Genomic DNA, 17,955 nt, shown 5'->3' on the forward strand with positions numbered 1-17,955 from the left:
CGTTGAGGATTGACCTGGGATTAGACATATGAAAAACATATGTCTCACCACCTGTACTATCTCGCTGACCCCAGCAGTTAATAATCTTATTGGCACCAGCAGGCCCTTAACCATAGCTACAGAGACGTTCACTTACACCCATGCCACCAACTCTATCTTCCTTCCAGTTGCCATTCTACATTTCTTTATTGTTCGATCTTAAATATAACCCCAAAGAATGCTGATGAAACAGAGAATATACCTACCCTGGCCAGAGTGGTAAAGCCTACATCTGTTAATTGCGAACATCTTGCCACTTCTAATATTCTGTTAAAATAAAGAACAAAAGTGCAAGTTAAGACCCTGGTTCCTGAAAACTGGGTCATAAAAACAGCAAAGTGTACAAAAACCACCTCCTGTTCCCTAAATACTACATATTACAGAATGCTAACAACAGCTCAGCAAGTCTGTACACAGACTGCCACTCCTTTTCACAGTCATCCAAAAGTGCTCCTGTGAATACCACACAATCGGAAGAAAGTAATGGGCACTTGCAGTTAACACCAAATGTATGAGAAATGCATTTAAAAACCCTCTTGATGGTATACTGTTTACCCCCAGAGGGTAGCCTGCTCTTAGAAAACAAAGGAAATGGAGATAAAATACTAGTTTCAGTTCATCCCTTACTGAGGTACTCTTTTCCTACTTATTTTACACTAGGTCCACACAGATTTAAATAGCTTTTAAATAAAAGCTAACAAGGAACTGCTCAAGTCTAGGTCTGTCCCAAATACAAAATTCGACACTATAAAAAGATATTCTGAAGCTTCTTGCCTCCTTCCACTGGTTCCCAGCAGATAAGGAATTGAACCAGCAGCCATTCTCCTCCATCCAGGATCTGCAACCATAGCACAAGTAACTAGAGCCATGCTTTTCTATGGAGAAGCCTGGTAGCACCCGCACAAAACATGCTTGCTTTCAAATTACCACACTATCTGAAGAAAAATTTCAAGCTAAAACATGCCATCATCATCCACTAAAATCATTCAAAAAGAATGCTATATAAGGGCCCGGAGAGATAGCACAGCGGCGTTTGCCTTGCAAGTAGCCGATCCAGGACCAAAGGTGGTTGGTTCGAATCCCGGTGTCCCATATGGTCCCCCGTGCCTGCCAGGAGCTATTTCTGAGCAGACAGCCAGGAGTAACCCCTGAGCACTGCCGGGTGTGACCCAAAAAAAAAAAAAAAAAAAAAAAAAAGAATGCTATATAAAATGAAGATTATGATCTGACTATAAACTCACTTCTGTATATTATACTGGAGAGCTTTTCTAGTCTAACAATAAAGCTGCAAAGAATTAGCTCTCTCCATTTTTCTGTACTTTCTGGGCCCACACACAGCAGTCTAGTCCTAGCTCTGTGTTTGCTTCTTGTTTAGGGCTGAGGGTCTGGGAGGTGCTGTGGATCAAACCTAGGCTTTGTTGCATGCAAAGCATACATTTAGCCATCTGAGTTATCTCTTGTCTCTTAAAGGTCCTCCTATATAATATGAAAAGGGTATGAATAATATTTTCAGAAAGGAGTTGGTTATCTTGAGCTACTGAGGTTTCTGACATTATTAATTTTGACCATGTCTGTTATGCACTAAGAAATTTTGGTGGTGAATGCTGTTAGGGAAATAACTGCACTAACAACTAGCATGACAAAGTTAATGAATGAGAGAAGTAGAATGTCTGTCTCAAATACAGGCAGGGGTGGGAGAGGAGGGAGATGGGGCATCACTGGGGGAATGTTGTACTGGTGAAGGGGGGTGTTCTGTTTATACGAAACACATGCTTGTAATATGGTGCTTAAATATTTTATAATTTAAAAAAAGATCAAATAAGGACAGAGGAGTAAGTTGGATCAAGTAAATGGTCAATGATATACTGAGTGGGAAAGACAAATAAAAAAGAAAGTTTGTGATTAAGTCAACTTTCATCCCCTAATTAAGGGTAGGTACATGACCAGGTTGTTGAATGCAAGAAGTTTTAAGAAAATCTTATTTACTATGATCATGTTATATTACAGTGATCAAATCTTACTATGATGATTATAATATGTAAGGAAAAATGGTCCATGAATTCTAAAATCAGACTGTCAGATTATGAATAGGTTTATCCTTTGTACTCTTGTTTTCTCATCTCTAATACAGAGATTATAATAATGGTTACTTTATGACATTATGATAACTATGTAAGGTAGTATGTGCAAATCACCCGATCCAATGGCGAACATTCAGCAAGTAGTATAGTAAGTTTTTTGGTAAGCCATATAGGAATCATTCCTATTATAAAATAGTGCTTTGTTCTCTTTCAGATTATGGTTTGATAACATGTACATATCAACAGCACCAGGGGAGAGAATGGATCATCTAAGTGTCAGAGGTCTCAGGGCTACATCTTGGGACTAATAGGGTGACAACCAGAAGTACTATTGGTAGAGGGTTGGGGGAAAGGGCACATGGTGCTGGGAATTGAATGTCTTCATGTCTCATACATGAAGGCAAGTGCTTTACTGCCAAAATACATCCTCATCCCCTTAACAGAGTTTATTTTTTAGAGCAGGGGGGTATGGGATGGGAAGGGCATGACCATAAGATTCAGGGTTTATTCCTGGCACTGTACTTAGGAGCAACTCCTGGCACTGACAGGGGACCATATTGTGGTGGTGGGGATTTAAAGCAGGGTCACAATCCACTTACAATTCAAGTGTCTTCTCTCTTGTACTACTTCTATGGCTCCTAATGCCAACCCATGACTATTTTTCTTTCAAATACTTTCTGCTATATACCAACATCATCACAAAAATATAAATCACACACAGAGACTTAAACTTTTTTCTTCAATAACCATATGAAAATACTAATATTGAAAAATTCACTTATGGGCCGGAGAGATAGCACAGCGGTAAGGTGTTTGCCTTGCATGCAGTAGAATGGTGGTTTGAATCCCAGCATCCCATGTGGTCCCTGAGCCTGCTGGGGGGCGGTTTCTGAGCGTAGAGCCAGGAGTAGCCCCTGAACGCTGCCGGGTATGATCAGGAAGGAAGGGAGGGAGGGAGGGAGGGAGGGAGGGAGGGAGGGAGGGAGGGAGGGAGGGAGGGAGGGAGGGAGGAAGGAAGGAAGGAAGGAAGGAAGGAAGGAAGGAAGGAAGGAAGGAAGGAAGGAAGGAAGGAAGGAAGGAAGGGAGCATTTATTTCTCTTCTCAAGCAATGAAATGTAGTGTTGCTTTTTTTTATTTTAAAGTTTCAATTTTTAGGGGCTGGAGCAGTGGCACAAGCAGTAAGTACCTTGTTGGCACTAGCCTAGGATGGATCGTGGTTCCATCCCCCCAGCGGCCCATATGGTTCCCCAAACCAAGAGCAATTTCTGAGCGCATAGCCAGGAGTAACCCCTGAGAGTCACTGAGTGTGGTCCAACAAAACAAAAAAATGTGTTTTCAGTTTTTATTTGCTTCCACTATAGGACTAATTTATTCCTTCCTTCCTTCCTTCCTTCCTTCCTTCCTTCCTTCCTTCCTTCCTTCCTTCCTTCCTTCCTTCCTCCCTCCCTCCCTCCCTTCCCTCCTTCCCTCCTTCCCTCCTTCCCTCCTTCCTTCCTTCCTTCCTTCCTTCCTTCCTTCCTTCCTTCCTTCCTTCCTTCCTTCCTTCCTTCCTTCCTTCCTTCCTTCCTTCCTTCCTTCCTTCCTTTCTTTCTTTTTGTTTTTGGGCCACACCTGTTTGATGCTCAGGGGTTACTTCTAGCTAAGCGCTCAGAAATTGCCTCTGGCTTGGGAGGACCATATGGGACACCGGGGATCGAACCGTGGTCCTTCCTTGGCTAGCGCTTGCAAGACAGACACCTTACCTCTAGCGCCACCTCACCGGCCCCGGGGCTATTTTCTTTAGGGGGGAGTGTTTGGGGTTTTTGGGTCACTCCTGGCAGTGCTTAGGAGTTACTCCTAGCTCTGCACTCAAAAATCATTCCTGGCAGGCTTGAGGGACTATACTGGATGCTGGGAATCGAACCAAGGTCTGTCCAGGGTTTTGGCCTTATGCAAGGCAAACACCATACTACTGTGCTTTTATTCCAACCACTCAGAGGAAGAGAGGGTCAAACCTGGCGATGTTCAGGAATTACTCCAGTCCCCACTGTTTTGCTCCCCACTTTTTTTTTTTTTACGACTATTTCTCCTCTAGCTAGATGTTATTTTACTTTGGGAGCTACACCCAAAGTGCTCAGGTGCCCTCAGAAATCAATTCTAGTCTTAGGGGACCACCTTGGCTGTTAGGGATTAAATGTGGCTTGGCTGCATGCAAGGCAGATGCCCTGCCTGCTGTATTTCTCCAGTTCCCACTGTTCCCATCCTCTTCCTTAGTATGAATAATAAGATATAAAAAGGGACTATTGATCCTTGGTTCAGGCTAATTACCTATAATCAAATGAGGTACAAAGCATGAGGTTGATAAAAAGCCTTGTGCCTACATAAAAATATTCTAAATCATACAGATAATTATGGGTACAGGAGACCTCGGTCTTTGTTCTTTTCTCCTGATTTTGAGCTAAATAAGAAATGTTTACCTAAGCCGTGGGCAGTTCTGACCTAGAGCATTCAGGATAGCATCTGTGATGTTGGAGCAGCCGGAGGCACAAAGAGACTGTAATTTATGGCACCCTCTGCATATAGTAATAAGACCTTCATCTGTGATTTGCTAAAAAACAAGAGCAAAAAAAATCCACAGATATTAGTAACTTAAGATAATTAAGAAGGAAAGATGTTACTTCTGTCAGCATAAGCACCAAAAACAAATAAAAGCAGATTTATATCAATCAGGGAGCAGACCTAAAAGAAAACTAACACAATTTGTTTCATCCTTCCAGTTCCTTTAGTTTTAGTTTGCAAGAGAATCTGCTCATTTCTGGTGTACTGGGAAGAAGCTATAATGAAATTCTTTTAACCTAAAGGGACTAAGAACAGCATAAATCTCATCCTAGTGTAAATTCAATTAAATAATTTTAAACCTAGAAAACAGATAAGAACAGCAGTATTTTAAAAGTATAAACATCTTTACAAAACATCTGATACTGATCTCAAGTTACTGGGAAGAAAAAGAAATGGTGTGAAGTTGCAATTTTGTATTAATCAGATCCACTTATTTCTGTTTTATATTTATAATTTAAAAGGCACATTTTTTTGTTTTGTTTATGGGTCATATCCGACAGCATTCAGGGGTTACTTCTGGCTCTATGCTTAGAAATCGCTCCTGGCAGGCTCAGGGGACCATTTGGGATGCCTAGATTCGAACCACCGACCTGCATGCAAGGCAAGCGCCCTACCTCCATGTTATCTCTCCGGCCCCAAAGATCCAATTTTTTTGACAGTTATGACCAATTCAAATAACTTGGAAAGTCTTAAATCACATTAAAATGAAAAATAGTAACACATATATTACATTAAAAGCAAAGATACCATAAACGTCTATAACATATTGACTATTAAGATCGCCAATCTGGGGGCCGGAGAGATAGCATGGAGGTAAGGTGTTTGCCTTTCATGCAGAAGGTCATCGGTTCGAATCCTGGCACCCATATGGTCCCCCGAGCCTGCCAGGAGCGATTTCTGAGCATAGAGCCAGGAGTAACCCCTGAGCGCTGCCGGGTGTGACCCAAAAACCAAAAACCAAAAAAAAAAAAAAAAAAAAAAAAAAAAAGATCGCCAATCTGTCCTGTTAGTTTTAGAATTTTGAATTAAGTCTCCAAATAAAGCTTTATTGTCATTTCTTAGGTTAATCAAACTTAGATTGCATTGGTAAAAGGAAAACAAATCACCCAAACTTTAAATATTCACTGATTAAACTATCTTTTCAGGATTACTAAAATACAGGTAAAAATAATGGATGATACTAAGCAGCTACAAATTTGCATAGAGAATCTGCTAGAGAGGAACTACCTAAATAAAACCTACTCAAACATGATGCACTGCTTATTACTGAATATAGAGAACTGAAATGTGAAGGGAGAAATAGTGACAAGTAAGCATGGGCATTTATCAAGAGAACAATTGTATTTGTTACAAAATATTAGAAATGAAAAAAACATGTAAATGGAAAACAGTCTATGAATGGTATCTACTACTTATATGTATGTAACAAATTTGTTTTTCAGGACTCACCTTGTAGTGCTCAGGGGAAAAGGGAGCGGGTATTGGGTAACAAACTCAGGTTAGCCCACTTGTACATCAAGTACTGCTTGATGTACTATTGTTTTAGCCCCATGTGTGCGTGCGCGCGCGCGCACACACACACACACACACACACACACACGTGTATCTGCATATAAACAAAGTTGGATGAGAATCTAGAACAGTTTTTCTTAGAACCGTTAAGATGACGGCTTTGTGTTTATAATAGTTATGCATGCTCTTTCCCTTGGGTCAAGTATTTTTCATAAATGAAAGAAAGAAAATTCTGGTAGCTACCAATGACAAAAGGAGTGAAAAGGGGGCAGTTAGAAGGAAAAGAAACTCCATCCCTTTAATTTAGTGTCCAAGAGGTTCCTAGGCAGATCTTAAATTGTGGAGAGTGGGTTGCTAAAATTGCATGGTTCATTTTGCACAACTTTTGCTGATTTTTTTTTTGTTGTTGTTGTTGTTTTTGGGTCACACCGGCAGTGCTCAGGGGTCACTCCTGGTTCTACATTCAGAAATCACTCCTGGCAGGCTTGGGGACCACATGGGATGCCAGGATTCGAACCACCGTCCTTCCGCATGTAAGGCAAATGCCCTACTCCATGCTATTTCTCCGGCCCCTTATCTTGCATAAGGTAAGATAAAGACACTTCTATACGCTCAAGTTTCATGTGACTAAACTAGAAGGCTTAACAAAATGAAGGAGAAGTGCATATTTTTTCAATGTTACAACAGTTTTGGTACAATTGGGGAGTTTAGAGACAATTTAAAAAAGTTTATAGTCTAAAAACAGGCAGCATGATTACAAATGCTATTTGAAATTAATTACGAATATTGAAAAGTTGTGGAAAAGGCTTCTTACTAAGCATGTTTGCAAGTTCAAAGTCACCAGCTCAGGACAGTGTGCACCTATGTACTTGAGAGCTTCATCTTCTAGCTAGAAGATTAAAAAGAAAAAGAAAGTGATTACTGACACTGTTTAATAAGTATTTAAGTGTAATACACATTCAAATATATCCAAGTTTCAAAAGAACATATGAACTAGAAACAATAAACTATAACTGGTATGACTCATATCATAATTTACATGGTTAATATGTCAATATATTTAATCAGTTCTGACCACATGACATACACAATACCACTAAATCAAGGAAAAGATGAACTCTAATTTTTTTTTCTTTCAGGTAAGGTAAATATGCCTTCTGGCATTTTGCTGAGGGATAATGAAAGTGAAATAATTCCCACTTTTCTATACTCTGTAAGATGTTTAAGGGGCCGGGCGGTGGCGCTGGAGGTAAGGTGCCTGCCTTGCCTGCGCTAGCCTAGGACGGACCGCTGTTCGATCCCCCGGCGTCCCATATGGTCCCCCAAGAAGCCAGGAGCAACTTCTGAGCGCATAGCCAGGAGTAACCCCTGAGCGTCACAGGGTGTGGCCCAAAAACCAAAAAAAAAAAAAAAAAAAAGATGTTTAAAAACAAAAGTTAGAAGCAAGAGCTGAGAAAGGAACCCTGTTTATTCGTGATGTTGGAAGATTAGTGCCATGTGTACAGTGCTAAGAACAGATGGCAAGTAATTGATTGTATGATGCATTCTAATCAATATTTTCCAGGATTCCACAAATAACCAGAAGCTCAAGCTGTTGTTTTAAGGCATCATGTCCAAAGCTAAGCTTCCAACAATTGAATTCCTCCCATCTTTGCCATGGTAAAAGAATAAGGGCATTCTCAATGAATCCTGGTTTTAGTTATTGTTAATAAAATAAGGTAAGTGTCTAGTCTTTCTTAGATTTAAATCCACTCTTAATGACTACCTTCTAAATTATCCCACTGCCTGCTGCAACACACCAAGAGAATGAAAAGTTTTTGTGGAGGGGAGGGAAGAACTTGGGCTACATGTATCAGTGCTCAGAAATTACTCCTGAAGGAGCTTGGGGGACAACCAATATGGGGTGTTGGGCATCCAGGCTGGCCATGTGCAAGGCAATTGCTCTATCTGCTGTATTATCACTCAGCTGAAAAATGAAACTTTCGATGACAAAATGTTATATTAGAAAAGTGACTGGCAGGAAATAAACATCAATACAATAAAATACAGATTGCTATTTACTTGCACATTTTAAAAAAGCTTTTAGTGGCTCACCAATGAGTGAAATACGGCAAGACTATCTCAATCAGTTATGCAGTTGAAGCTTTTAGGAAAAAAATTTTTTTCCTAGACAGAGTTGCACCAGACAGTCTATACAACATGACCAGAATGATTTTATCTCCCTTAAAACATTTGTTTCTGGTCTACTGTTGTTAATCATTCTGTATCTCTCCTTACGGAACACACTTTCATTTCAAGTTTTTTTGGTCCATGAAACATAACAACTACATATCCCTCAAACCAACATCTTGGAGTTACCTAATAAAGTTCACATGGCTCTCTACCTTTTACAAGCACTACATGGAGTATTACCTGTGTGCAGCCTTTTAAGAATAAGGCCTTGAGACCCCCACAGCCTCTCACTAGCGCTTGGATACCATCCTTGGTTACTTGGTCACACCAGGAAATGTTCAATTGCTCCAACAGTGGACATCCCTCACTTAGGACAAAACAAAATGAAACAAACATATAACTAAATCTAATTCCAAATGTACCAAAGTCTTACTTTATTGGCTAGTCAGGGAATGAACATAACCCCATGCTCTCCCACAGAATACAAATTTTTACTTAGTAGAGATTTATAATACAGAAATTTATAATATAGGCAACCACATAACAAAAGTTGACTTATCAATGTTGTGGTGTTGGTTTTATATATATATCACTACAAGGGCTATACTTCTTTTCTTCATGTTATATATATATATTTTGGTTTTTGGGTCATACCCGGCAGCGCTCAGGGGTTACTCCTGGCTCTACCCTCAGAAATTGCTCCTGGCAGGCTCGGAGGACCATGTGGGATGCCGGGATTTGAACCACTGACCTGCATGTAAGGCAAACACCTTACCTCCATGCTATCTCGCCGGCCTCTCTTGATGTTATATTTTTATGGATATGCATAATTTTCAAAATGATCACATATTTATTTATTTTGGACCATACCAACTGTGGTCAGGGCTTACTCCTGGCTCTGTGCTCAGGAAATCATTGCTGGTGGAGCTTGGAGAACCATATGGGTGCTGAACCTGGCTCAGCCATGAGCAAGGCAAGTCCCCTACTAACTCACTGTACTATTTCACCAGCCTAAAAGTATCATAAATTTTTAAAGGGTCTCTAAGTGAAAAACAGAAATCAAAATTTCTAATGTATTATTCCAGGGCCAATCTGAACTTCCATGCTCTCCTGGGGCCAATCTAAACTCCCATGTTCGTCCCAAATCAATGGAGGAACTTCACAGCACTTATTCTGTGTTTTTCCCTTCTCTAATTAGTCTCTAAGCAACTTAAGAGCAGTGACAGTAACTTATTAATTCACAACCCATGGCTGAACCAGTACAACTAAAATTGTTTTAGTTTCTTTTTTTTCATTGCCATTCCCGGCAGTGCTCAGGTCTTACTCCTAGCTCTGCACTCAGATCACACCTAGAGGGGTGGGGTGCCAGTGATTTTTAGGTCAGTTTTTCTAAGGCAAATGCCCTATTCATTGTATCTCTCTGACTCTATCTTGGAGAGCTTGGGGACCGTATGCAACATAGGAACCTAGATAAAGTACAAGGCGAGAGCCTTACCAGCTATTTCTTCATTCCAAAGTTTCTTTTTAATAAATAAGATTCAATGAAAAATATTAATTACAAATGTTGTTATATTAGTTCATCTTTACTGTACATGTCAAAGTGCTTGTGGAACCATATGGGAACCATGAGATCAAACTAGGGTGAGCTGTGTGCAAGACAAGCAGCTACACTATCTCTCTGGCTTCTATGATTATTTTAATAGCATAACTCTTACTACTCATAAATATAATTCTAATAATTTATACAAGACTGATAATGTATAAATGATTACCTAATCAAATGACAAGGAAAAGCTCATTAGACTGGTTATACTTGTTCAAAGCAGCTAACTCCAGGGTACTTTAAACACTAAATTATAATGATATGAGCCTTTCCCCTAATTCCTTTCAGGATAAAAAGCATTCAGAAAACTGTTCATTCATGTATGAATTGTACTACTGTTTAGAAACACTAGTCATTTCACTGAATGGTCTATTCTGAAGTACAGTACATATTCATCCACAAAGTTTCCTTTATGTCAGTTACTTAAAGTGAATAAACCATTCCAAATATTGAACATTCTGATGAAAAGAAATTTACCTCAGAGCTTTAAGAGACATATTTGTTATTGATGTACAGGAAGCCAAGTCAAGGTGTCTGAGTTTGGAACAGAACTTGCTAAGACTAGTGCACGTACTGAAAACAAACAAAAAAGAGAAAAATGAGTAAGAACACATCTTTTTTTTTTTTTTTTTGGTTTTTGGGTCACACCCGGCGGTGCTCAGGGGTTACACTTGGCTATCTGCTCAGAAATAGCTCCTGGCAGGCACGGGAGACCATATGGGACACCGGGATTTGAACCAACCACCTTAGGTCCTGGATTGGCTGCTTGCAAGGCAAACACAGCTGTGCTATCTCTCCGGGCCCAAGAACACATCCTTAATGTATCAGACATGCTTCTCATTAAACATGTGACTGTATAGGACCCTTCACTCTGGGTAAGAGGCCATACCCAATGAATAACTGCATTACTACACCTGAAGATGGTGTCTGATGCATGTTTGTACGTGTCAATAGCTATTAACATAGCACTTTACAGAGCAAAACATCAACGTGTGTGGCATGTCATATACTAAGTGGAGAGAGGACATGCATCATAATTAAGCTTTGAAGTTTATTAACATTCTTTATTTCATCTGTTTTCATCCTTGTTTTGTTCCAACAGTCAATTATTTTTCAAAAGAAATTTTAAGCATTTATGAATTTCCTCTCCCTTCCCATCTGTTGCCGATTTTACAATGACTAAGGTCTGTCCACAAGGCAGTCTGAGATGCTCATGGGAGTTGTACTCTATGAGGCAAGGCACATTTTGCGGTGAGATGCTGGCAATCATAGGGATCACACAGGTAGAAGAGTTGTCAGGATCATATTTAGTACATATGTGTGGCCCAAGTATCAAATAAAAGCCTCAAGATTGCAAGGCAGGTGTTTAAATGATGGAGCCATTACTCAGTCTATTATTTATCTAGTATATTATTTACTGTTATTTGCTGTTTATGGGGCACAGAGCTTGGTTTACTCCCTGCCCTGTGTTCAGGGATCCCTTCTGGTGGTATCAGGGGACTGTATGTAATGCTGGGATTAAGTCTGTTAAGGCCCCATGCAAGGCCTTACCTCCGATACTGGTTCTGGTTCATGCTCCAGTATTTTTTTTTTTTCTGGAGGGTACAATACCTGGTGAATCTCACGGATCACTCCTGGCAGACAAGGTGGACATAATCAGGTGCTAGAATTGACCCTGGGTCAGCCCTGAGCAAGGCAAATGTCCCACCCACTGTTCTATCATTCTAGCCCTGCTCAGTATTTTAAGTAAATCCCAGACCTGATTATTTCACCTGTAAATATTTAATTGTTTCGGTTTTTTTTGGCCACACCCAGCAGCACTTGAGTTACTTACTACTCCTGGCAGAAATCACTCCTGGCAAATCATTCAGGAGGAACCATATGGGATGTCAAGGATCAAACCCAGGTCAGCAACATGTAAGGGAAATAAATGCCTTACCCTCTGTGAAATCACTCCAGCTCCCTGAATATTTAAAAAAATATTTCTAAATATTTTTTGGGGGTGGTGCTCAGGAATTATTCCTGACTCCATGCTCAGGGGTCACCCCTAGGAGAGTTTGGGGACCCATCTGTGGGGCTTGGGATTGAACCAGGGATGACTGCATTCAACCCTGCATGTGCCTTACCCACCATCTCTCTGGCCCCATTATTTCGATTTTTTTTTTTTGTTTTTTTTTTTGTTTTTGTTTTTGGGCCACACCCGGCGGTGCTCAGAGGTTACTCCTGGCTGTCTGCTCAGAAATAGCTCCTGGCAGGCACGGGGGACCATATGGGACACCGGGATTCGAACCAATCACCTTTGGTCCCGGACTGGCTACTTGCAAGGCAAACACCGCTGTGCTATCTCTCCGGGCCACTAAATTTTATTTTTTGGGCTGCCACTAGGGATAGTTCTGGGGGTACTTGTGGTTCTATGCTCAAGGGACCATGTGTTGGGGACTGACCCAAACTTCCCACAAGCAAAACATATGATCAACTTTTTTTTTTCTTTTTTTTTTTGGTTTTTGGGCCACACCCGGCGGTGCTCAGGGGTTACTCCTGGCTGTCTGCTCAGAAATAGCTCCTGGCAGGCACAGGGGACCATATGGGACACCGGGATTCAAACCAACCACCTTAGGTCCTGGATCGACTGCTTGTAAGGCTAGCACCGCTGTGCTATCTCTCCGGGCCCGCTCAACTTTTTTAAGTTCTCTCTGAACACTCACATTTCTGCGCTCAGGAATCACTCCTGGCAGGCTCTGGGGACCAAATGGAATGCCAGGAAATCAAACCCAGGTCCGTCCTGGATTGGCTGTGTGCAAGGCAATCACCCTACAGCTGTGTTATCTCTCCGGCTTCTCTAATTTTTTTTCAACATACTGAGAGGCTGAAGAGATAGGAAACTCTGAGCAGAGCCAGATGTGACTCCCAAAACATCCTCCATATGAGATAAAAGTCAATCTGTTTGCCTTTTCTTTTCTTTTTCTTTTTTTTTTTAATAAAATCTTTATTTAAGCACCATGTTTGTAGTTAGATTTCAGTTATAAACAGAAGACCCTCCTTCACCAGTGCAACATTCCCACCACCAATGCCACCCGTTTGCTTTTTTTTGGTCCATGTGTTTTTGGGCCACACCTGGAGGCACTCAGGGATTAATACTGGTTCTAGGCTCAGAAAGTACTCGTGGGGGCCAGAGCAGTGTGCAAGCAGTAGGGTGTCTGCCTTGCTCATGTTAACCTAGGATGAACCACAGTTTGATCCCAAGTGTCCCATATGGTCTCCCAAGCCAGGAGCACATGGTCAGGAGTAACCCCTAAGCATCACTGGGTATGGTTCCCCAAAAAACAAACAAACAAAACCCCCCAGAGATTACTCCTGATAGGTTCATGGGACCATATATGGGAAGCCAGGGATCAAACCTGGTTTGGTGGTGTGCAAGGCAAATACCCTACCTGCTGTGCTACTACTCTGGCCCCAATCAACCTGTTTAAAACTAAAATGAGTCCAGGAGATAGTTTGTCTTGTGTGCAGTTGACATTGGTTTAATCCCCAGTACCATAATATGCACCATCCTGAGCACTGTCACCATTGGGTGGCCTAGCCCTCTTAGCTCTCCCCCCCAAAAAAAAACATGAAGTGTCTATTTACAGAAGAATATTACAAAAATGTAAGGGGCTGGAAAGCTAGAAGAGCAGAGCGGGGAAGGTACTCAGGGTGTGACCCCAAAACAACCAAAAAAAATTACACAGATGTAGTGAGATGACATCCTTGCCATGATCATGTTTTTAAGACCTTTATATATATATATATATATATATATATATATATATATATATATATATATATATATATATATAAAAGCTACCAGTAGAATTTTTTGGGGCCACACCCATTTGATGCTCAGGGGTTACTCCTGGCTAAGCGCTCAGAAATTGCCCCTGGCTTGGGGGGACCATATGGGACACCGGGGGATCAAACCGCGGTCCTTCCTTGGCTAGCGCTTGCAAGGTAGACACCTTACCTCTAGCACCACCTCACCGGCCCCACCAGTAGAATTTTTTTATAAATGCCTTTGAAATGGCTTAGGAAGTTCTCTTGTATTCCTAGTTTGTAATTTTTTTTTTTTTTTTTTTTTGGTTTTTGGGTCACACCTGACAGGCTCAGGGGACCATATGGGATGCCGGGATTCGAACCACTGACCTTATGCATGAAAAGGCAAACACCCTAGCTCTATGCTATCTCTCGGGCCCCCTAGTTTATAATATTTTTTAACATGAATACATGCTTACTTTTGCCATGTGCTTTTTTTTTTTTTTTTTTTTTTTTTTTTGCTTTGGGACACATCCAGTGGTCCTCAAACTATGGCCCGAGGGCCACCTATTGTATTTCTATCTGTTTTGTTTCTTCATTGCAAAATAAGATATATGCAGTGTGCATAAGAATTCGTTCATAAGTTTTGTTTTATTATAGTCAGACCCTCCAATGGTCTGAGGGACAGCGAACTGGCCCCGTTTAAAAAGTTTGAGGACCCCTGGATCTATTAGTGCTTAGGGCTGACTTCTGGCTCTATGCTCAGAGATCACACCTGGTAGGCTCAGGGGCCATACAGGGTACCAAGAATGGAACCTGGTTTGACTGTGTTCAAGGCAAGTATGCTATGTGCTATACTATCACTTTGTCCCCACCATGTGCTTTTTCATATTGAATGATACTATATATTGAAGCTTAAGAAAATATCCTCAAATAGGGGCCAGAGAGATAGCATGGAGGTAAGGCATTTGCCTTTCATGCAGAAGAAAGGTGGTTCAAATCTCAGCATCCTGTATGTCCCCTGAGCCTGCCAGGAGTATTTCTGAGCACAAGAGCCAGGAGTAGACCCCCCACCCCACCCCCCAAAAAAAGAAAGAAAATATCCTCAAATAATGCAGCTTGTTTTTTATTATCTCAATTTTTCTCCATGAGAATTTTTCGTGTGTGAACTTCAGGCAGTACAGGAGGCAATGGTTAGCTGCTATCATTGTTAAGTAAATGCAGATTTCCTTCTAAGCTCACTCAAGTGGCTGTTGACAGACTCCAAATCTGATTTTCATCATACTCATGTGTCATATGGTAAGTTTAAAGTCCTTGCTCACTGGTTGGAGATAACAATTCCTGATCAGGCCAAAGACAGAGTTCTTGAGTGCAATTTTAAATGCAAGTGCAACTTTAAATACATCCTGGCACCATTGGGTGTGGCCCAGAAATGCAGACAAATAAAATAATCTATTCCTATCACACTGGCCTCTACTACGTAAAGGGGAAACTTGCTCACTGAGAGCCAAAGCCCGCTGAGACAAAGCAGAGCAATACAGAAGTCACAGTCTTTTGTAATTTAATCTTCATAAAGTGTTATCAAAGGTCTTTTGCAGTGTTCTATTGTTAGGAATGAGTCACTAGGTCTAGCTCACACTCAAAAGAAAAGAGATTACACAAGGGTGTGAATATTAACTAGGAGGTGAGGATTATTAGAGTGAGGCCATATTAGAGGGTGCTCTTTAACATTCAGATGATCTTGTGATTTTAATCCTTTCTTCCAGAGAGCACTTTATCTCATCTGCTCCTTTTGTTATAGTCCCACAGGTCAAGAACTGCTATGACATTTATCTATTATGATGGGGGAATTGAACCCAAGTGCTTCACAAAACAGGTGCTTACTACTGAGCTACAAATGTAACCTAGACTTTTTATTTTAGAGTTATGGAGTCACACACAAAAGTGTATCAAGGCTGTGAAGTTCGTGCCTGCCAGGGACAATTTCTGAGCGCAGAGCCAGGAGTAACCTCTGAGCGCTGCCCGGTGTGACACCCCCCCCCCCAAAAAAAAAAGGGCTGGGAAGTTCAGTAGTATTGAAAAGATGCAATAGACCTAATATACTTGTCCTGTTCCTGAGCTAGAAGGAGATAGTAAATATGATCCTAATAGGTTTCTCATGTATACAATTAATTAGATTGAGGAAGTTATCGACTGCCTCCTTTGTATAGAGATAGCATGTACTACTATTAAACCATTCACTGGACTAGATCTGTTATCATTATCATTACTGAATATTTAATTTTGCACGAAGTTTTTTCGAAACCTAATGAACCATATGTTTGTTTTTTGTTTGTTTGTTTTTAGCATCAGTCTCAGGGCTTATTCCTGGGTCTGCACTCAGTGATCCACTCCTGGTGAGCTCAGGGAACCATAAGGGTGACTGGAGACTGAACGTGGATTGGCCCAGTGCAAGGCAAGCATCTGACCTGCTTTCTTTCAGGCCTCCAAAATCATACAATTTTTCTAGGATAAATCAAACTAAGTATCATTGTTCTTTTCAAATACTGTTAGTTTCAATTCTATAGCATACACCCTACCCTTTGCTGCTCTTGGCTATGGTGCTTGCACATCTTTAGCTGCAGTGCTCAGAGGACTGCACACTTATATTGGAAACACATAACTATGCGCCAGAGACTACATGCTTTGTTCTAGTCTCAAGGGTACAAGACAGCAGAGCAGAGAGATTGGCATGCACAATTGAGATCTAATACTTGCAACTTCCTTTTGCCAGGGAAAATTTTGGCCCTTAGTTTTATTTGGTGGGTGGGGACCATCAAGCAGCATAAAGAAGTCCAGGGCCACTCACTCCCCATGACATTCAGCGTGGCTGTTTGGGCTGATGGACTTAGAAAAGAGCTTCTGGTGGTACCTAGTGTACTAGGGAACAAACCTAAAATCTGTGTGTTGGGCATGTGTTCCAACACTCCTCAGCTCCACTAAGAGATTGTTAAAGGTTTGTAAGTAATAATGCAGTATGTTATCACAAATAAAAGTAGTCTTAAATAAAAGTTGTATTTTTGGGGGCTAGAGCAATCTATAGTGGGAATGGTGTTTGCTTTGCAGTCAACCTGGGTTCAATCCCAGGCATCTCATACAGTTCACTGAGCATGCTAGGAATAATTTGTTTGTTTTTTTGTTTTTGGGCCACACCCGGTGACACTCAAGGATTACTCCTGGCTATGCTTTCCTGGCCTGAGGAACTATATGGGACTCCAGGGGATCAAACCAGGGTTTGTCCTAGGTTAGCGCTTGCAAGGCAGATATACAGCTAGCGCCATCACACTGGTCCAGGAATCGTTGTTTTTTTGTTTTTGTTTTTGGGTCACATCCGTAGCGCTCAGGGGTTACACTCCTGGCTCTACGCTCAGAAATCACTCCTGGTAGACTCAGGGGACTATATATGATGCCGGAATTTGAACCACCGTCCTTCTGCATGCAGGCAAATGCTCTACCTCCATACTATCTTTCCAGCCCCATGGTCCAGAAATAATTTTTTTTTGTTTGCTTGTTTTTGGGCCACACCTGGTGTTGCTCAGGGGTACTCCTGGCTGTCTGCTCAGAAATAGCTCTTGGCAGGCACGGGGGACCATATGGGACACCGGGATTCGAACCAACCACCTTTGGTCCTGGATCGGCTGCTTGCAAGGCAAACACCACTGTGCTATCTTTCCGGGCCCCAGGAATAATTCTTAAGTGCAGGGCCAGGAGGAAGCCCTGGCTAAAAACAAAAGACAAACAAAAAAGTTGTACTTTTTACAGTAATCTTTGAGGAATAGTCAAGACACTAAATATAATTCATTAAAAAAATTTTTTTGGGGGGGTCACATATAGCAGTGCAATACTCAAGACTTATTCTCAGCAGGGCTTGGTGACCATATATTGTGTGAAAGATTAAACCTAGTTGGCTACATGTAAGAATTTTTTTTGTTTTGTTTTTTTCAGGCCACACCCGTTTGATGCTCAGGGGTTACTCCTGGCTAAGCGCTCAGAAATTGCCCCTATGGCTTGGGGGGACCATATGGGACACCGGGTGATCAAACCGCTGTCCTTCCTTGGCTAGCGCTTGCAAGGCATCAGACACCTTACCTCTAGCGCCACCTCACCTGCCCCAAAAAGGCA

The 17,955-nt window shown here is 41.3% G+C and overlaps 1 protein-coding gene across 2 annotated transcripts in view; it reads right to left on the reverse strand.

The window, feature by feature from the left end:
- Nucleotides 1-17,955, reverse strand: part of FBXL20 (F-box and leucine rich repeat protein 20) — a 93,820-nt gene that overhangs the window by 11,828 nt on the left and 64,037 nt on the right. For both annotated transcript variants that reach the window (XM_049779940.1, XM_049779947.1), the window contains exons 7-11: nt 10,483-10,578; nt 8,643-8,769; nt 7,045-7,119; nt 4,577-4,707; nt 246-306 (exon numbers count right to left, since the gene is read on the reverse strand). In XM_049779940.1, coding sequence (XP_049635897.1) covers nt 246-306; nt 4,577-4,707; nt 7,045-7,119; nt 8,643-8,769; nt 10,483-10,578 — 490 coding nt within the window. The remainder of the gene's footprint in view (nt 1-245; nt 307-4,576; nt 4,708-7,044; nt 7,120-8,642; nt 8,770-10,482; nt 10,579-17,955) is intronic.

Source organism: Suncus etruscus, chromosome 1, assembly GCF_024139225.1.
Source record: "Suncus etruscus isolate mSunEtr1 chromosome 1, mSunEtr1.pri.cur, whole genome shotgun sequence".
Lineage (NCBI taxonomy): Eukaryota > Metazoa > Chordata > Mammalia > Eulipotyphla > Soricidae > Suncus > Suncus etruscus.